Consider the following 21,420-nt stretch of genomic DNA (forward strand, 5'->3'; position numbering starts at 1 on the left):
GAAATACACATGGTTCTAAATCAGTTTATTATGTGGCTTTGCTGTTGCTGTTAGTTAAATATAATGGACAGATTTGTATTCTTAACCAAAAGCAATGTTTTGGTTAATGCTATGGTTTGTGAATCAACTGTAATCAAGCTTTCACAGCACTATAAAGATGCAGATGTAAGGTAATATTTAAATCCACTATTTAATTTTTAATTTCTTAATTTAAGACATACTGAATAATACTTTTGTATTCATATTTGTACAGGAAACTACAAGAATAGAAAAATCAAAGAGAAAAAAAAAATGTTATTCAACTGTGAAGATGGGCCCTTCTGGAGTATTCAAAACCAGCTGAATTTTCATGAATATGCATTGATTTCTGGTGATCCATGATGTTAGTGCACTGTCTGCTCTGGACGTATGTCCATACTCCTATAAATCTCTTTAAGAATGAGCAATGCTGTGTCTTCAGATTCCCTGGAGAAAAGACAAAAAACATAAGTATGAAGGATTATTGCGTAACTCTTATTATTTCCTAAGATATATTTACATTGTGCTATACACCACATACCAATAACACAGGTGGCTCTGGAGAGCAAAGAGGTATTCATTGAAACTCTCAATGGGCTTCTCTTGTAGGACATAGTCAATGCGATTCCCTCCATTGAGCATGCCCACTTTCACCTGGGTCTCCTCCTCTTTCAGGGGTTCAGGAGTATCCACTACTAGCTTACTGGCAGCTATACAGACACATTTACAACAGTTATGTGCATATTTATATTTAATATATTTATCAATGCTCTATAAAACTGGACATATTTTTCCACCTAACCTTCATCCTTTTGCTTCTCCTCTTCCTCTTTGATCTGACTGGCCACCATGGCCAGTTGTTCATGCAGCTGAATGGAAGAGGTGTGAGCACGAGCAAAGTCATTCAGCGTCTGCCAGGCACTCTTGAGTGAGCTAATGAAACCTTGCTTCAGGTCAGAGCCCATCCTAGAGAGACTCTCCTTCAACTCTAAACACATATTAGACAATATATTTGGTTAATGGTTCTTTTTTTAATGTGTTAAACATTTTCAATGTTTTAGTTCTATAACTTCCAAATGAAATCTCCAACACAGATCATTTCTCAAAATGCACAACTCTCCATAATTAAGGGTTTTAATTACAGTACAGCTCTAGTTCAGAAAGGAGTACTTCAGGCTGCAATCAGGCTTTTCACCACAAAGTGGCAGCTAGAACTCTAAACTTCCTTGGACAGGCAGGGGGTGGTTGAAGTTTAGAGTTTATAGATTACAAACTGCTCACTGAATCAAAAGGGCACAATAAACCACATTTAAAAGCTTTAAATGGTTTTTACATGTTTGAACTTTAAAAATGGAATATAAAAATGTATTAATGCTGGCTTATAATGAACTCTAAACAATTGCACTGATGGGGAAGCATTTCTTTGTTATTACAAATTAATGATCAGATGAAACCACAGAAGAAATTCTATCATACATACCAAGATGAAGTCTTTTCCTCCCTTTATGATGCGGAATCAAAACGGGATCCAATTCTATATCTGGCAAGATCATAGGCTCAATCCTGTATGCCACTGGATCCAACTGATAAAAGCAGCAAAGAAAACATTGAGGCATTGGTGATGGTATGATTTCTATTTATGGCACAGGCACAATTTCATTACAGTAAAATTACTTGCAACATCTTTAAACTAAAGAAAGGAGACAAGACAATCCATTATTAAAAGTTACATGACAAAGACAAAATCACTGCTTTGTACTTTTAACTATAGTCAGAATTGAAATAATAGTGGTATTTTGTGGTATTTTTATATGACATTGTTACTAACTAGACTTCAAAGTTAGAATGGCTTTGATTTGTCACAACTCTCACAGATCACTGCACAGGAACAAATGAGACCATCAGTTGGCTCAGGCAGCACACAATACAAAACTGTTTTACAAAAGGAGACTGATAATGTGAGTACGTGCAAAATAATTAGCTTGGTTTTGTGACAATGAAACAAACATGTTGAGATTTGGTCAAACATACTGGATGGTAAATGTTAAAGAAGCCCTTGCAGGTGGGAAAGCGGTAGTTATCCTCTATCTTCTCCACACCTCGCACTGTCAGAAACATGCCAATGGGAGAGCCGAGAGCAAAGAAATTCACAGGCTCAAAATCCAGAGCATGATATACCACAGACACCTACAGGAGGAGATCATATTCAGTTCAGGGTTTAAAAAAAAACAAAAAACATGCCACTAACACAAGACTTCACAAGAAACAAAACTTTATAATAACTGATGTCACAACTAAAAGCAACTGTATTTTACTTTGAAAACTCAAGACTGCTAATATAACTAAAACTGGCACTGTAACCGAACGTGGATTGGTCTAGAACTTTACCTGCCCCGTGCCAATTTCAAAGCAATTGTAATCCACATGAATGGAGGACATAGTCTTGCCAACTGGAACTTTGATGTTGGCAACATCTGTGACTGATGTAGCTTGTTGAGGAGCCGAGGTTTCTTTAATTTCCTCTTTGGCCACAGTTTTCTCTGGTGCAGCCTGTTGTGCAGCCTGAACATGAAAAAAGGAAGGATGAATTTTATTAAATCAATTAAATAAGTTGACCAACACCAGACATATAGAGAAAAGTGTGTGCGTGCCTGTTTTGCTGCCTTCTCTTTGACAAACTTGGAAAGCTTCTTGCGTGGCCCCAAAGGAATGCCCATTTCCTTCAAATCATCCACTGTGCACATAAGCTGAAGCGAGGCATAGAGAGACAACAGTGTCAGAATGAAAAAACACTAATATGAAATGCATGCATGTATGTGTAAAAAATGAAAAGTTGCTCTTACGAGTGACTCAACATCAATCTTCTCTTGTTCAAAAGTGCTGAGGTACTCCAACAAGCCTAGGGGCTCCAGAACGGATGATAGGTCAGCAGTCTCCTCCTCATTCCCCTCCTCTGTTGCAGTTGGGCTAAAGGCCTCAATGGCCTGGGAGACAGGAGGACTAGCCTATGGACCAATCATTAAGTATTCATCTGGCTCAGGTGCTCCAGTAAAGCAAAAATACACCGAAGAATTCCGTGGTTACAAAGCATAGCACCACCTCACATTGCTAAGATGTCAAAGCTGGATATCTGGTACAATCTTAGAACATTTATTTACACAGTACAATTGTATAATAGTTAAAATAGTTCAAAATTTTAGTTTTTGTTTAGCAGCACAATTAGAAGCCCTACAAACAATCCACATTTGTTCTCTCCTCAGCTCTATTTTTGAGCATAAACAGACACACCCAAGTTCAACCTTGGCACCTCTTGGTGGACTCAAAATGCATGGTGTATAAGCAAAATTTCTAATTTCAATTACCTAATAATCTTAACATTACCTCTTTCACTTCAGGTTGAGCATTTCCATTTGGAGTTGACTCAGAAGAAGGAGAGCCAGTCTTCTGATTAGAGAGCAAGTCAAAAAGTATCAAAGAGCCTGCAAGTAAAATAATCAAAACATCAATGACCTTAGTTTATCAGGTACCAGAGGCATTTAAACAAAATGGCAGTAAACCTTAACGCAGAACTTTGAGACATGCTTAGTTCTGCAGACAGAGAAAAACATTCTTACCTAAGCTGTGTCCAGACACTGACACACGACCTTTGAAGTCTGGGTTTCTCTGCATGAACAGTGCATACAGCCGATTAATCTCAAAAGCCACTGTGTCCATGATGGTCTGGCAATAGGTTGGGCTGTTGTAGAACAGCACATCTAAGAGGGTTTCATTGGTAAAGTGTCGCAGCCGACCTGTGCTGGGCAGCGTTATTTTCTTTATCCGCCTAAGAAAAGAAAAAAAAAGGAAGGAAGAAAACGTTTGGATTTGGTAAACATTGTTAATGTAGTTTTTCAAACACTATACGTGCAAAAGTATGTGGATACCTTATTATGACGTCTAAATTACCTGAAATAGACATTCTAAACTATGAGCATTGAGTTCAATACATTCCAAAGACTGCAGGCTACTGGAGTTTGTCCACATCAGAGTCATCAAACCATGACAGTGGCAGTCATGCTGGAAAAGGAAAGTGCCTTCTCCAAATTGTTGTCGCAAGGTCAGAAGCATATAATTGTCTAAAATGTCTTTGTATGCAATAGCATTAACATTAGTCTTCACTGTAACTAAGGGGTCTAGCCTTCCATCCATCCATCCATCATCTTCCGCTTCTCCGGGGTTTGGGTCGCGGGGGCAGCATCCTGAGCAATGAAGCCCAGACCTCCCTTTCCCCAGCCACTTCCACTAGCTCCCTGGGAGGGATTCCGAGGCGCTCCCAGGCCAGCTGGGCGATATAGTCACGCCAGCGTGTCCTGGGTCTTCCCCGGGGTCTCCTCCCCGGTGGACTTGCCTGTGACACCTCCCAAGGGAGGCGTCCAGGAGGCATCCTAACAAGATGCCTGAACCACCTCAACTGGCTCCTCTCGACGTGAAGAAGCAGCGGCTCGACTCCGAGTCCCTCCCCGATGACTGAACTTCTCACCCTATCTCTAAGGGAGAGTCCAGCCACCCTGCGGAGGAAACTCATTTCGGCCGCTTGTATTCGCGATCTCGTTCTTTCGGTCATTACCCAAAGCTCATGACCATAGGTGAGGGTGGGAACGTAGATCGACCAGTAAATCGAGAGCCTTGCCTTATGGCTCAGCTCTTTCTTTACCACAACAGACCGGTAAAGAGCCCGCATCACTGCTGACCCAGCACCAATCCGCCTGTCAATCTCCCGCTTCCTTGTACCATCACTCGTGAACAAGACCCCGAGATACTTAAACTCCTCCACTTGAGGCAAGAGCTCATCCCCGACCCAGAGAGGGCTCTCCACCCTTTCCCGCGTGAGAACCATGGCCTCGGATTTGGAGGTACTGATCCTCATCCCAGCCGCTTCACACTCGGCTGCAAACCGATCCAGTGAAAGCTGAAGTTCACAGCCTGATGTCCCCAATAGGACCACATCATCTGCAAACTGCAGCGATGTGACCCTGAGGTCACCAAACCGGACACCCTCCATCCCCTGACTGCGCCTAGAAATTCTATCCTAGCCTAAAACCTGAAAATCAGCCCCAGACCATTATCCCTCCTCCATCAAACTTTGCTGTTGGCAAACTACATTGTGGTTTGTAGCTTTCTCCTGGTATCCACCAAACCCAGATTCTTCCATCAGACTGCCAGATAGTGAAAAGTGATCATCAGGGGGAAAAAAATGTGATTATCAGTACAGAGAAGATGTTACACCACTTCATCCAATACCTGGCACTGTGCATATTGATCTTATGCTTGTGAGCAGCTGCTTAGCAATAGAAACTCATTGCATGAAGCTCCCGATGCACAGTTTGTGTGCACTCAGCAGCCCCACTTTTTGAGACTGTGTGGGCTACCGCATTGTGGCTGAGCTACTGATTGTTCTATATGCTTCCATTTCACAATAATGGCACTTACATTTGAATGGGACAAATCTAGCAGGGCAGAAATTCCACAAACTGATTTGTGGCAAAATGCAAGACAGTGCACTGGCCTCCTGAGTGTTGCTCAGATGACAACAGATGTTGCTTCATGACTACTGTTTGCTACTTGCCACTAGATGACTACTACAGATTTTTTTTTCCTTGTGAAGCTCGACTGATATGCAGAAAGCAACTAAGATCAGTGTTCATAACGGGTTAGCCTACTAATCTAGTTAACAACATGGATAAGAACAAACAAATATGACATTTAACAAAATAATATGTTTGCATGTGTGGGGGACAACTGAATAGATTACATCTCAATACAGAACAAACATCTTTCTTTTTACTCCAAAATCTCACATTGTAATTACATAAAAATGCAGGATTATGCACGTTTCATCCTTTTTTTCATGGTATACTGCTGCATTTGTTGACTGAAAGCAATACAGAGTGGCCTGACAGGCTAACAATTTTGCTTTAAGGTCAGGGTCTTGGAACAAACATTGACTCTACGTGTGGCTCCTAGCATATAAGGTTTGGGAACTTCTGCTGTATAATACAGTAAAATGCATTTAAAGGCAATAATCATACCTGTCCACACCTGTAGCATCTCCGTGCAGGGCTGTGTGCCAATGTACAGGCAAAAACTCCACACGGCTAATAATATGCTCATCTTGAGCCTCCTTAAAATGACTGCGCAGCAACTTGAGGGATACACTGCGGAAGTCATCCACTGTGAACATACAGACCACACACACAGTTTTATCCAAGATCACAGGATGCCACAATTCTGCAACTTTCTGACCATAAGGAACACAAAGGAAAGCCAGTGGCTGAATCTGACTACAGTTACAGTTTAGCAGGTTGCAGAAACAGGCAGCAGGGTCCATTTAGTATTAACATAACTCTACATGTTTTAGAAAGTCTATGGGTCTTACCACATTCCACCATGCTTCTGAAACGCAGATCACACACTGGGCCAATGCCATGCACCATGAACACCAGATGATCTACTTGTGGCATCTCGCCTAGAGAAGAGGTTGCAACAATCTTTATACCTTTAGCCAAAATGTTCTCTCATATAATATGAAACACATTTCTGTTAAATTTAGGTAAAAAAACATTTAAGCATACATCTGCATTCAACTGAACATTTGGGTGCAAAGGCTGGATTAAGACACTCCAACAACAAAGAACAACACATAATATAGGCTGATAAACTGGCATTCATGAGGGTCTTAAAGAATAAAGTGGGTTACAGCACACACTGTAAATTAACATTTCTAATTACAGTCCCATGAAAAAATTTGGGTGTCCCGGTCAAATTACATGTTTGGTGATTTTCTACATGAAAATAAGCCCACATCCTCTGCAGACAAGACATAATTACTGTTCCAATGTTTATTTGCAAAACTTAATATAAGAGAAAATTTCTTCCACACTGAATTTTATTTTTGCAAAAAATCCTATATTTACACTTGTTCTCTGTAAATAATCTGTTATCTTATTTTCATTTAGAAAATCAACAAAACATATCATTTGAGTGGGAGATGATAACACTTTTGCTCATGACTGTCCCTGAAGTGCCAAGACAACTGGCCTGCCCAACTGGCCTGTACTTAAGATCTATATATACTTGCAAGGCAAAACCTTTTAGGTTTCCTCACCTCAGTAGTAGAACAAGTTTCCTTCCAAATATTCAAACAACCCTACCTCTAAACTCCCTCCATCATGATACAAAGATCTTCAGCAATAGAACGCAATACAAAATTATCATCACAATGTTTACACACGTATTCGGCTACTAATTTGTAAGGATGAGAAATGATGAATTCTTTCACATTTTCCATGTTTATTTTTTACCTTGTACTGTTTGTATTTTATTGACTTGCTCCTGATAAAGAACAAATGACTAAATGCAAATGATAAGAAGCCTACTTACCATCAGGGACTTCATCATGGTCATCATCCACACCTCTCTTCACCACTCTGGGCCGCGTCTGACCATCCTGTGTGGTGCCCCACTCATCAGGCATGGCTGAAGGCTGAAACTGTACTATCACCTGCAGAGTGGACCAATGACGTTTATATAAATAAGACACTAGGTGTCTTTGTGTACTTGAAATCTCTATCTGAACTTGACTGCTCATGTTTAGATGTTCCAACACATTTTCTGAGTGTGTACTGTGTTCAGATCAGCTCAAATTTCACGTTTGAGTTCTCTAAGCCTGCCACCAAATTTTAACATATGCATTTCCCCTGCTTTAGTTTTTCTCTTAACTTCATTCTTCCTCACTGCATTCATTACCTTAAAATATTCTTTAACCTGACCTGCTGGAGTCACCCACTTGGGTTTTTGTCCACAAGGTCCATGCTTTGAAACATGAGCGATATAACAGCAAATTGATTCAGCAGAGCACAGTTTACTGCAGCCAAAAAGGCATTTACGATCAATTTCTTTGCCCAAAAACAGCATTAAAATTTTATGTTTAATACATTATATTTCAAGTTCCTTGTAATGACATAAAGCTTTACGATTAAATAGGTAAGGGCTAAATCAGTACGAATCAGTACCAGCACATTATGGAAAGTTTATCCAGATTAAAATATTTGGGACGTTGTCAAAAAGCACTGCATGATGAGTAAACTCTTCAACGCAGAAAACTCATTTTGGATGAACTTGTTACTTTATTGTGTTGAATTATTTTATATGTTTTTGTCCTTAAACATTTATTTAACCAGTATTATCATTAATGCATTAATGATATGCCACTTCAGGTCAGTTTCGGACAGAATTTTGTTGGTCAGGTCAGATTCAAACTCAAATTTTTTAATGACGTTAAGATTGGGTTTGGACAATTCAAATTTGATGGTGTGGCCCAATTAAAGCTCTACTTCGTATGTTCATGACTGTTAAAACAGTAGAGAGAGAGCATGTGAATGATACCTTAGGGTTGTGCATGACAATTGTTTCCCCTGAAGGAAATTCCAGTCGGCGGTGCCACTGATTAGTAGACACAGCTTTCTTATATTCGGCCTGTTAGAATAGATAAATAATGTCACAATGTCTCATACACATACCACACATTCTTAAAGAATTTGAAACAACTTAATAAGAAAATGCAGCATTAAATATGAACACACTAACAGTAAAGGAAATACACAAGTACTGCTAAGTGAGGCTTTAGCAATGATGAAATCACAATTGTTGTAAACCCTCCAAGTAAGCAAACACACGGAGAAGTTGAATTACCTCCAGTTTCTCACAGAACTCCTCTGAATAGGGAATAAAGCGGCTGTCTGAATCTCCTTTGTAGAACCAGGTACATCGTCTGACCTCAGCTGGTTCCTCCTCCCAGTACACAGCAGTCCGAGTGCGGTCATATAGTTGCACATCATAGCGTCCACCATCCGTAGACACGATCACATTCTCTGGATCTGGCTGAACTAAACAAAAGAGGCAGTAGAAAGAAATATTTTAACTTTCATAAGAGTCACAATCAAGCAGTACACGAATCAACCACTGATCTCTAATATTAGATCATTATACTGGGAATATGTTGCAACAGGCCTTAGACTTAACAACGTACAAATAAACAGGCCTTCCACTCTCCAGCTTTGCACTAAGTACTACTAGTAAAGCAAAGCGTTTTTATCATCACTGAGACGCGCTATACATAAGGTTTAGTCCGACAATCAGAAACGTTTCTTACAAGCAGTTTTTTCACATAAACCCATCAATCAACCCATCTTAAAACAGACAACTAACAACTGAATGCATGCATCATTTATAAAAGACCTCTCTCTTACCAGAATTAAAAGTCTCCTCCAGTCGAATGGAATCCAAAATGCTGAAGGGTAGCCAAACTTTCTTGGACTCCACTTGTTTGCAGTAGAACCAGTGAGGCTGGACAGGCTCATAGACATTAAAAGAGTATTGCATCATAGGGTTGGCTGGAACCACAGGTCCAGCCATGCTAGGTCCCACAGGGGGTGGCGGAGTCTGTGTAGGAGGAGGCTAGAGAAAGGAATATCACCTTTGGTCTACATGTATTTTCATTCTAAAAGCATCAAAAAAAGGCAAGACCTCATAAATAAAAGAACCTACCTTAGCGAATGTTGGAGGGGTTGTTTGGAATGTGGGAGCTGGAGGGGCCTGAGAGTAAGCGTTGAAGTGCTGTGGGGACTGACTAGGAGGTTGCTGCTGTAGCTCAGGAGCCATAAGGTAAGGGCTTGCTTTGCTACTTGTGGCTGTGTGACGATATGGATTATAGGACTGCTGGGTGGCTTGGGGTGGTGGCGGCATTGCCACATTAGGTGGAGGAGTGTGCGCGCCCATGGGGTTCTGGTAAACTGCATTGCCATATTGTTGAGTAGAATTCACTTGGGAAATTGGAGGGTTTGGGGGTAAGCTTGCAGCACTGGACACCAGGGAAGGACCTGTTGATGAAACAACTGCTGGTGTGGGAGGCAAGCCTTGCTGATGCCCTATTGAAGCGAATGGGTCACTATTGTTTGTAGAGCTAGAAAAGTAGCTGAATGTTGCGGGCTGAGGAGCAGTTGACGAGGTCTGACCAAGAAAGCTGTCTTCTTCTCCAACTTCACTTCCATCATCTTCACAAGAAAAGGAAGTGGGGAAAAAAATCCAGTCATGGTGATCAGTGAGGAATTAATACATAAAACATTAAACTGGACACAGAAATGAAGACGGCAGCAAGAGCAATATGTAAACTAAGTTACTGACATTTCAACAACAGGATTTAACTATTATAACAGTATTCTGACGTTCAAACCGACACACTTTAACACCTGAAAACACAAGAGCTGTGAGACCTAGTATTAATGCAAAGACTAATGCTGTTTCAGAAAAGAACGAGTTATTTTATGCTTCGATCCGGTGTTTTTCGAAAGCGGAGCTGTCCAGCTGATCTAACTGCCGGTTAGCTAGAACATAAACACTAACGTTGTTACTGCTCATAAGCCTAAGTTAGCGAAAAAATATCTACATATAAACTCATTATACTAACCTAACAGTTCTAACAGTGCCTTAATGGCAAGCTGACATGCTGCACGAAATCTGGTCAAACGGCTACGTTAACCTCACTAGCCAGGTCGAATGATTTAAAGGTTAGCTACCCGGCTAAGTTAACTAGCTCAGTCTGAACTGGGAACTGCTAACTAGCATCACTCCGTTTCCACTTTAAGTACAATGTCTCACCTCCAGATAAAACTGCCGGCCCAGTTGCTTGACTGACAGGAATAAAGGGCAGATTGAAGTGAAACTCTGGGGCTGTGGAAAACAGCAGATTGGCGTTGGTGCTCGGAACGGTCGTTTTCCTTTCAGCCATTTTCACTTACTGTTACACGTCGCTCCCACCGTCCGTGTCGACGAGCAATAGATTTCAATAACTAGCGAAGTATTTCCGTGATCGTCAAGCAGGCGTAGCTTGAAATCGCTAATATTTATTTCTTCCTCATTCTGAAAGTTTAATGAATTCCAGCGAAGTGTCCGTCAATCCACATGCTACACAGATCTGCAAGATTAGGCCGCTCTGTCGAGATGACGTTGCAGGCCAAAGCAATCGACGTGTAAAACGACTTGAACGTCATCAAACGATGGGACACTAGGAAACTTATAAACCGGCTCTGGTGACAGCGCGGCTTTGGGCTCCCAGCGGCCAGAAAATGTTTCATTCAACATGTGAATTGTGAATTTATTTTACAGCTTTATAATATGATCAGTAATCACAACAATAATCATAATTTTCTATTTTTTTTTGCAATCTGTAATTCCAGCATGATGTAAAAAGCCCATATCTTTACTTTTTTTATTGGTTCATGGCATTTATGTAGTTTTATGTACATCAGTCATTATAATTGTTTTTTATATGAAAGGATTATCATCTCAGTTTGTCTATTTGAATTAAACTGTCTCTTTGTCACTGCATGTAAGGCTGAGATATGTAAATTACCTCTATTCTGATTGATATTCTGATTGACGTGATGGGCGGAGCCAAAGGCTGTGGGCTGAATAAGCAGTTATATGTAAAAAGAAATAAAGTTCAAACAGACTGGTTTTGCAGATTGGGTTTCTCTAAAGAACTGTATAGACTGGAGAGGGAGCAGTAGCCCTGTTTGCTGTGATAGCTCTGTGTGAGGCCTTTCAGTTGTCTGGACAGATGCAGAGCTCGCGGTTAAGGTCACATGATGGCTGTTCGTGACGCAATTTTCCCGCCACCGTGAATTGTGTGGGGCTGGCGAGGCGAGGGAAGCGAGTTTGCGAAAGCGTGTTTGAAGTACATGCAAGCAGCGTTTTTAATAAGAATTGATTAGTTTTCACATTTTCTCAGAGACCTGCAGCTATGCCTTCGGTTCAGGATTGGATTAACAACCCACTGGGCGTTGTGGACGGGGCTTTCGGTAAGAGGCGAAGTTTAACAGCGGCGCTTGCCCTCGGCAGCTTTCTCACTGCCTGAACTTGTAACGTTAGCTAGCCTGGTGGCAGCTGGCTAACACCTTAACTTACATGCTGTCATTGTAGTTACTGCTGCATAGCCGCGTGGTGAACTAAAGTCCAACGATTAACCCAGATTTTTATTTGCTCTTTGTTCAAAAAGTTTGAGTTATTAAATTCGCATGAATAGCTCGCTGACTACCTCTTGTCCTGTAGACTAGTAGCAAGCATGCTAGTGAGCTAACTGAGACGTTTAGGTCTCGAACGCGAAACATCGCTGAGACAAGCTGCCGATGTGAGACGTGGCTAGATAACTTTCTCTTCTCAGCCCAGAACAACTCGGGTGCCGAGTGGGAGAAGAAGGTGGTGGAGTATTTTAAAGAGAAACTGAAAGTGAACGGCGCGCAGTCGTGGGTAAGTGTCGAGCCTCGGTTTTGTTTAGGAGAGCAGTAACACGGTGCATCCTGTGAGGAAGAGCCGTTTCTGCTCTTCTTCTTTGAAGTTTGCTGTCAAATGTGTTCGCTTTGCTTAACGTTACGCTTTTATATGTGCACGTGTGAAAACGTATCGTTGGCTGGTTTGGCTAATAAAGGCCTTTTAGTTTGCTTCAGAAGTTGCTTCTGTTTTGAAACTTTCAGGTTCCCTCCCTGAATGACGTTCCCCTGCACTATCTGAAGCCCAACAGCCTGGTGAAGTTCCGCTGTATGATCCAGGATATGTTTGATCCAGAATTTTTCATGGGGGTTTATGAGACAGTTGATTCTTCAACAAATTCAAAAGTGAGTGAACACAGTTGTCATTTTTCCTCCTTGTTCATTTTAGGATTTGCTTTGTTTCTTGGTTTCCAGCTGTAGCACTCCCACCATAGCTTGTGGTCCCCAGCGTTGGTTGTCTTTGGTCACCACATATAAATCACAATAAAAATAAATTAAAAGTAGTGCTTGCCTTTTTCCATTGACAGTTGCTGGTGCTGTTGTATGTATATATTTGGGCTTGCACTGGCTAATAAAGGAACTTTTAGTTTGCTTTAAAATATTGTTTTTTTTATGCAAGGTGATTGTAAAATATATGTTTTGTAATGTGTAGGTTCCCTCCCTAAGTTACATTTCTTCTTTGTTACAAGTACACATTGTAGGGTTTGATGAATTTGGCGTAAAGGCATTATTGCATATTAAAAATGTTAAATTGTTAACTCTCTCAATTAAATGACTGATTTTAATTTTGGTTTCTTTATAGCCAAATTGGGCGCTGTACCTTATTAGGCTGTTTATTATGACCCTTTATGTTCTGGAGCTGAAAATGTACGAGTAAAATAAACTAGCTCTACATGGAAATTAAGCAGCCACTGGCCATGTAGGACAATAAGAGGTGCATAATTGTTCTACATTTTATATAGGTGTAGCAGCAGCATGTAAAGACGGTGCAACCGTACTTTCGTGAATCACATTATTTACCTCAAGTTGAAAAGCCAATAAATGTGGCTGATTGCTTTTTTTTTTTTTTTTTGTTTTGAGGAAAAATCTTCAGATTACGATTGTGCCTTTCTGATTTCTTAACTTTTGTTTGTGTTTAACTTTTAGGTGTTGAGATGTGGAAAGTACAAAGATGTTACAGACTGTGGGGTGAGTGAACATTTACAACATTTATAGATGGATTATTGTAACGTGGTCGATCAGTGCAGCGATGAAATGAATGTCACTGTAGATTTTGTGCTGTAGAATTCTTTGTAATTCATTAAATGTTAATGAGTCATGCTTTAATTTCAAGTCATTAATTTAAAATTTAATAAATTATTTACTGATTTTAGAGCTAATAATCATTGTACTTGTTTGCTTTTAAATGGGTCTAACTTTTTGTATGACAGATTTCAAGTAATTTTTTAAAAATTAGGATAATTTATATTCCATTACTTCCTTTTCTTGATAATGAATTGTTATAGGAACATGTTTGTGATTACAGCAGGTGGATTTCAACTCAAGAAATGCTGTTACTTCAGAGAGACAGACTTTCTATTGTGTCCCTATACCAGGAGAATCTCAGTGGGTGAAAGAAATATCCTTTCAGTGGGCAGCTCTTGATCTGTGGAACATACTTGTGGAGCATAATGTTAAATTGATCATTTATTGTATAAAACATCTTTAACTGCTGAGAACAATTATGCCTGCTCCAGTCAAGCCCGAGTGGTGCCCTCCACATCCTACACCCCAAACAGGCACAAACGCAGTTACGAGGAAGATGATGAAATGGACACACAGGCCCAGCAAGAGAACAAGTTAAACTCTGGTATTAAGTTTTGATTATTGTTGTCAAATGTGCATCTAGTTTCTGCTTGAAGTTGTCAGTGGAATGGCTGGAGCTAACACAGGTGTCATTGTGCCAGTTTGAATGTATAACAAGAGTTTCTTCTGTTAGTAGGACCTCCAAATGTAGATTCCCATAGGAATGTGGAGTCTAAACGGCTGGAAACAGAAGCTCCCAGTCAGAACAATTCACCTTCACGCTGCTCATCTAACCTAGATCTCAATTTCCCTCTGCCTGGAGAGCAGGGCCCAGCCTGCCTGGTCAAGGTACTTCAGTTTGTTTTTGTTTTTTAAATCATTAAAATTAAACAGATCATCAAAATACAATAATGTATAGCTATGTAACAACAAATGAAGTAGGCTTTCTCTGTAATTCTGGCAGGTGTATGAGGGGTGGGACGGCTTCAAATTGAACGACATGCTGGAGGTCTTTGGCATTCTCTCAGTTGACCCTGCTCTGAGCCTGATGGCTGATGACAAGTAGGCTTCTTTTGTTAAATAGTTTGGAGTGGCCAGTATACCAATGTTATTGTGATTTAAATTCTGAAACAGTACACTTCTGAGTATATTGTGGGGATCAGTACTTTTACAATATAGAACATTCGCACATATCAAAAAAAGACAGAATTAGAACAATTAAAGAGCACCTCTAAATGGTAAAAGTGTAGTAACTGGATAATCTGCTTTCGATATAAGCCTGTTATGCCGATATCTCATTTTATTCATTTTTTAAACAACTGTTTGAACTTTTATCCTGTTCTTTTAAGTAGTTTATTTTTGCAAAGATAATGCAGTTTGTCCATTCCAACTTTTTCATAATCCTTAGAAAAATTAAACATTGTGATTGTTATTATGTACAGTTGTATGCTAAAGTTTGAGCTGATGAAATGAAAATGAATACATGACCTCACACTAATGTACAATTACTGTTTATTTGCTGAATTTAACATGAGCAAGCATGCTGAACAGCAGTAAATTATTATTGCAGTTAATACAATCCTGGACACTTCGATTTCATAATAATAGCACTCACAGTTGAGTGGGACAGATCTAGCAGGGCAGAAATTTCACAATCTGACTTGTGGCAAAGGTGGCATCCTAGGACAGTGCCTTATTTGAAGCCACTGAGCTCATCAGTACTTCCTATTCTACAGTGTTTGTCTATGTAGACTGTGTGTATATACCTTGTGAAAGCTTGGGCATCATGGCCTAATTACATGTTCAATGTTCAGAGTAAAAATAAGTTAAGAGATTTTCTAGAGAATACACATCTGCACTTCTTAATGTACAGTTACAGTTTAGTTGCTGAATTTAACAAAAACTAAACATACATTTAGGTCTGTGCAAAAATTCAGGCACATTTTATATTTTATTTCGTTCCAAATTGTACACTAAGATTTGCAGGATAATGCCATATTTAGGTTTGTTCTCTGTAGTGAATGTGTTAACTTCAGCTTAAAATATCAACCAACATATACTTTGACTGGGGTTGTTTGAACGTTGGTATATGACTATATATTGGGTATTGTGAAAATGTTAAAGTATCAGGTTATATTGTTGATATCTCCTTCCACCCCAGTCGTTTCAGAACTTGCCATTCGTTACTGTCTTACGAAGAGTTTGTCTAAAAGAGGATCTTTTTGTTTGCAGAGAAGCATCATCTCTTCTAGACCCCACAGAGAGCATGGAGACTGTGGAGGAGCAGAGAGCCCATAGTCCACCTGCTTCACTCGTACCTAGAATACACATGCTGTATGCCCAGCCACTGAAGCACAACAATCCACTACTGCCATCTGCTGTTTCAGAGGACAAGGGAGCCTGTAGGTGTCCTGTAATTCACACTTGTGTGTTCTCGGTATAGAACATAACTGCAGGATTTGTCACGTCTGTCTATACGTGTGTTTGTCCTCAGTTTTAAGTGGCGTCCTGAGTGAGTTGACTTCAGTCAGATCGGAGCTGCTCACTTACCTCACACACATCTTTCTGGGAGACTCACTGGCTGCAGAGTATCTAATTCTCCACCTCATCTCCAGTGTGTGAGTGGATCGTAAGAACTTTGATCCTCCTTTATATAATTATTACACCACAAATAATCCTCCTTAATTTATCACTCCCCCACCAGAAAATATTTAGACAGTAGTACATAAAAAGATGCATGTAGTATGGTATAGTAGACATATGGCTTCCTCTGTTCAGTGGCACCTGTGTTCCTTTGACTCTGTGTTGAGGATATTAACTACAGTAAATTGATTTTAGCCATTGTTTCTTTGTGCGAGAGCTATATAGGAGTCCTTTGTCATTCAGATCAATAGGTGTGGTGAATTGCAAATATGTTTTGTGCATTGTTGGCTGAGGTTTCGCAACACGAGTCATGTGGGTAATATTGTTTGTATATAAACAGAACAAGGCCATAATGCAAATTTACTATTTCTTGTAGGTATGCCAGACGAGATGTTCTTCCTTTGGGTAAATTTACACTTAATGTCAGTGGCTGCCCTCACAGCTCTCCATACACAGACCAGCTCTACCAAATCATCCAGCAGCTTGTACCATCTGTGAGTGCATTACAGGAATTTCTCTGTAGACAACTTATTCTGTTTAAAAAAAAAAAAAAAAAGAAATAAGCTGTGTGTGTTATTGCCTTTTAACTAGTCATACCAGATATGTATGAGTCTTCACAACATGAACAATCAGCGCATGGTGCCCAGAAAAGACTACACAGCTAACCGGCTGGTGAGTGGGACTCTCCAGCTGGCCAGCAACACTTCTCTGTTTTTGGACGAGACGCAGCTTGAGCAAGGCCAACTGGATGCTACAGGTAAGAGTAGCATGCCACAGAATTGGTCATTTCACTGTAAAGGTTTTGGTGATGGCATCATATATTGAAAAACACAGGCAATAGATTAGTTTAATTAAACAAGATAGATTAATTAAAATCTGCCTGTCATATCAAAGTCCTAGTCACAAAAGCATTTAAATAAAATTTACTGTTACTCTATTATACTATTAAATTTACAGGATTGAAATACATTTTTTCTTTCGCTCAGTTGGAAGTGATACAGTATCTTGCCAATAGTGCAGAATTTGTAACTTTCACTTTGGGAGTGCTTTTGCATCTTTATAATGGATATTCATAATGTTAAAGTTACGGGATTTTTGCTTAAGTAATATGGATAAAGTCTGGCAAAGTTGTAACATCACAATTGTATCTACCTTCATTTACTCAAAGTACATCAGTTACCCTGGAGGGTTACATGGTTTTAGGCTTGACTGAAGTCATTTGGTGGAAAATCATCTATGAAGTCCAAAATGTCTAGCACATTTACTTTAAAAGGAAGTAAACTTTCACAATTAAGCTGTTCGTGTTTACACATTACAGAACTAACATCCTGTTCGTGTGTGTGCTTGCTGTCAGCATGGGACCATATCAGGTGCTTAAAAAGGCACGACAGCAGTATTTCTATACTAGGAAATAGTAGCAACATTAAAGTTTGTATTTTAAGCATTACAGTAAAGGATTTTAGTATACACTCACTAGCCACTTTATTAGGTACAGTTCAGTTGCTTTGATAACACAAATAGCTAATCAGCCAGTCACATGGTCGCAACTTTTAGGTAACATTTAGGCATGTAGAGGTGAAGTGCAGACCGAGCATCAGAATGGGGAAGAAAGGTGATTTAAGTGACTTTGAACGTGGCATGGTTGTTGGTGCCGGACAGGCTGGTCTGAGTATTTCAGAAACTGCTGATCTACTGGGATTTTCACACACAACCATCTCTAGGGTTTACAAAGAATGGTCAAAAAAAGAGAAAATATCCAGTGAGCGGCAGTCGTGACGAAAATGCCTTGTTGATGTGAGAGGTCAGAGGAAAATGGGCAGGCTGGTTCGAGATGATAGGAAGGTAACAGTAATTCAAATAACCAACCAAAATCTCTGAGGAACGTTTCCAACACCTTGTTGAAAGTATGCCACAAAGAATTAAGGCAGTTCTGAAGGCAAAAGGGGGTCCTTTTACTAGCAAGGTGTACCTAATAAAGTGGCCGGTGAGTGTATAAATTGTCGCCCTATTTTAAGCACTCTGGAAACAAAAGGGAGATTTCCACAGAGTAGTGGAAGTTCAGTTTGGATGTTCATCCTGCAGGGCTTTTGACAAGACATAGCAGTGTCTCTTTACATGAGACAGTAATACTGGTATTTGTAACCATGTTATGTTTTTAACAGTAGCCTTTACTGTAACTCTTTTTTTTGTGTATTGTCAGAAAAGCTACAGGCAGACTGACCAATGGGTAAAGTCTGATGTGCCTCAAAAATTCATATAACTTGAAAATGAATGAGCATGCATTGGTCTTTAAAAGACAGAGCTATGTTTGTTTGTACTGACAAGAATTTGAAACCAGTGCATGCTTAACTTTCCATTGCACCATTTTTTTGGTGTTTTAAAAAAAATGATTTTGACTTCAGCTGGAAGCAGTAGATGTTGAACAGCTTGCTTCATTTGGCACAGTGGGTAGTTTTGCATACTTGGTATTCTTTGTGTATGCTATATGAAGCCCTATGCATCTTTTTGGTGTAGGTGTGCGGAACATCACAGCACTGGGGAACCTGATCTCCTGGCAGAAGGTTGATTACGACTTCAACTACCACCAGATGGAATTCCCCTGCAATATTAACGTGCTCATCGTGTCTGAGGGCCGATCGCTCCTCCCGGTAAGGACAGCATGCCTAGATCTTTTTCTCCCACACTCACAAATGCTTTCAGACACTAGAGGGCAAATCTCTCTTCTAGTTGAGTGTGAGTGTTTTGGGTTTCAGTGGCGCTCTCATGAGACTGGCATGTGCACTGCTGGTTGTTTCCATTGGGCCATTGAAGAGACAGCTTGATATTTCTGTTACGAGCCACAGAGGCCTTGTCAGCTCCCTGGCTCGGCTCTCGGCGCAGCCTCACTCTGATGCTAAGAACCTGTGGAATGTGCTGTGCTATTCCTGTGTGTTGGCTCATGAGTTACCATAGCAGCAGCTGCACTACAAGGACATATGACAGACAGGCCAGTAGACCATCTATTCAATAACAAAGAAATCAGAGTTGGCAAACCACCACCTAATATTACATTTTGAAAAGACTATTAATATCAAGGCAAACTAACACTTTTTAGGCTAATTTTAAACCACTACAGTTACATTATTTTTATTTATTTATTTTTTAGCCTTAGGAATTTACAAGGAAAGTTTGGCTTTTTGTTTAACCAAAAAAAAAAAAAAAAAAAGCTATCCTCTGCCTTTTGTAGTCTGACTGCCAGGTGCATCTCCGGCCCGCTTTGAGCCCACCCAACTTGGAGGAGTACCTGAAGACAGTACAGCTAGCCCAGGCTTCATCTCAGCTCAACAAGTATCGTGTGTACTTCACAGTAGCTCGCTCATTGGATTACAACATCTCTGACCAGATCACTAAGGTCAGCAATTGTAATCAGTTTCTATTTTGCTGGCTGCATGCTTTTCTTTTCTTTTTTTTTTTAAAACAAAAAAAGTTTTGTTTGTTCTGGTAACCAGTTTGGGTACGATTTGTTTATCTGCAAGTTAACCAGAAGTCAAAGGTGTTTATATAATGCTTCCCTCAAAATGATATTGCTAATACATAAGTCTGCACCCCTTGTTATAGCTTACATAATTCCCTGACAATTCCAGTGCATTTATTTGACCATCAGTTCTGTTAACCTCAACTCTGTAGGCAGTAGAGGAGGACTTTGTTGAAATGCGTAAGGATGACCCTCAGAGTGTCTCTGCTGAGGACCTGCATAGGATGCTGATAGTTGCACGGTGAGTTTCATCTCCTTACTGTATATTGTTTCCATCATTAATTCTTTGTTACTCAAAGAACACCTATTTAAATACTGGTCCTTCTGCTTTCAGATTACTGTCTTTAAGTTATGGGCAAACAAGTCTTTCAAGAGAGAACTGGATTAAAGCCAAGCAAATGGAGATGATGCGGATTAGCCGAACACAGCAGCAGAAATGTGTGAACGGCAATGAGCCTTAAACTAGTCTTATCCTTCCAAGTAAGGCTTGCTGATTTGTTAACTCCATTGTGGATTACAGTTAATGTTTGTTAAATAGGGTAGTAATTTTTCTCTTTGTACAGCACTTTTTTTTTGCTTTTCTGTTTTTTTTACTTGACCATTTTAAAGGTCTGATAATAGATAAAAGGAAATAAATTGGTATTTTTGAAAATATTTTGATAAATCTTGAAATGTTATGTACAAATAACCCAAATCCTTGTGAAGCAAAAGCTATTAAAATTCCAACTCAAAATGTTTGAGTACAAATAAACAGTTCGTTTGCTAAAAAAAAATTATACACATACACCTCATTTCTGGATGCCTTAAAGTTTGGGCTAGCCCTATCCACCCTTCACTCAACAAAGATTTGTGCATCCCAACCACATTCCAGCACTAAGGCAGTGTCTCCCTATCTGCCCAGAATTCCAGCATGTGGCAGGATGAGTACTGCACCTCTCAGAGAAGCTGAATGTCTGGAATGTACTATAATTCAGCTCTGAGGGAAATCACCTGCTGTATTATCACTATGGAAGAGTGAAGTGGCATTTAAACTCTTTAATTTCCAAAAGACTATTTTGCCCTGTGGCAGAGTGTGCAGAAAACCCTCGAAGGCTGCACTGTTCAGTTTTTGTACTGGTTTGCAAGACCATGATGTATTGTAGCACTGTACTAAGTAATTAAATAAATCTCCAATGTAATTTGACTGTCTGATCTAGCTTCTACAGTAATGTATAATGTCCGGAATAGGAAAAAGTATGTTCTGTTGCTTGGATTAATCCATTGTCTTTTCTTTAGGGACCCAGTTGCTCTGTCAGTCTTTAAGACACTGGTTTTCAACCCCTTGCACTCTACATGTGTGACTTCCTAATATGCCATTATGCTGGGAAAAGAAAGAGAGGAGAAAGAGGAACGTAACACTCTAGGGGTGCCCTTCTTTCTAAAAAAAAAAAAAAAAAAAGCAATTCTGCAAACATTTACTTTGTGTCTAGAACCTATAAAAGCATCCATCCATTTTCTAAGCCGCTTCTCCCTGAGGGTCGCGGGTGGGTGCTGGAGCCTATCCCAGCAGTCTTCGGGCGGAAGGCAGGATACACCCAGTCCAGTCACTCACACACT

General features: G+C 40.0%; 2 protein-coding genes across 6 annotated transcripts; one reads left to right on the plus strand and one right to left on the minus strand.

The window, feature by feature from the left end:
* Nucleotides 1-8: 8 nt before the first annotated feature.
* Nucleotides 9-10,988, minus strand: LOC108426788 (SEC23 interacting protein). The gene is made up of 18 exons (XM_017696513.2): nucleotides 10,714-10,988; nucleotides 9,604-10,109; nucleotides 9,306-9,513; nucleotides 8,749-8,942; nucleotides 8,443-8,532; nucleotides 7,438-7,558; nucleotides 6,434-6,523; nucleotides 6,087-6,228; nucleotides 3,633-3,841; nucleotides 3,400-3,497; nucleotides 2,862-3,023; nucleotides 2,670-2,765; nucleotides 2,407-2,580; nucleotides 2,050-2,205; nucleotides 1,499-1,601; nucleotides 821-1,006; nucleotides 560-728; nucleotides 9-465 (listed from the first exon to the last, which is right to left on the minus strand). Exons 1-18 carry the CDS (start codon nucleotides 10,841-10,843, stop codon nucleotides 384-386), a joined length of 2,916 nt encoding a protein of 971 aa, XP_017552002.1. The 5' UTR covers nucleotides 10,844-10,988; the 3' UTR covers nucleotides 9-383.
* A 705-nt stretch (nucleotides 10,989-11,693) lies between these two features.
* Nucleotides 11,694-21,275, plus strand: LOC108426790 (minichromosome maintenance complex binding protein). 5 transcript variants are annotated; one of them, XM_017696518.2, is made up of 17 exons: nucleotides 11,704-11,915; nucleotides 12,278-12,363; nucleotides 12,588-12,728; nucleotides 13,530-13,571; nucleotides 13,909-14,001; nucleotides 14,103-14,232; nucleotides 14,362-14,516; nucleotides 14,632-14,729; nucleotides 15,900-16,069; nucleotides 16,162-16,285; nucleotides 16,687-16,804; nucleotides 16,902-17,067; nucleotides 18,825-18,958; nucleotides 19,537-19,701; nucleotides 19,977-20,065; nucleotides 20,159-20,304; nucleotides 21,100-21,275. In XM_017696518.2, the coding sequence occupies exons 1-16, from the start codon at nucleotides 11,858-11,860 to the stop codon at nucleotides 20,283-20,285; spliced, it is 1,896 nt and encodes a 631-aa protein (XP_017552007.1). In that variant the 5' UTR covers nucleotides 11,704-11,857; the 3' UTR covers nucleotides 20,286-20,304; nucleotides 21,100-21,275. The 5 variants fall into 5 exon arrangements, with proteins under 5 accessions (XP_037394205.1, XP_017552007.1, XP_017552008.1 ...); XM_017696519.2 differs by lacking the exon at nucleotides 21,100-21,275 and having other exon boundaries at nucleotides 14,365-14,516; nucleotides 20,159-21,002; XM_017696520.2 differs by lacking the exon at nucleotides 21,100-21,275 and having other exon boundaries at nucleotides 13,912-14,001; nucleotides 20,159-21,002.
* The last annotated feature ends 145 nt before the right edge of the window (nucleotides 21,276-21,420 follow it).

The sequence above is a fragment of the Pygocentrus nattereri genome, chromosome 5 (assembly GCF_015220715.1).
Source record: "Pygocentrus nattereri isolate fPygNat1 chromosome 5, fPygNat1.pri, whole genome shotgun sequence".
Lineage (NCBI taxonomy): Eukaryota > Metazoa > Chordata > Actinopteri > Characiformes > Serrasalmidae > Pygocentrus > Pygocentrus nattereri.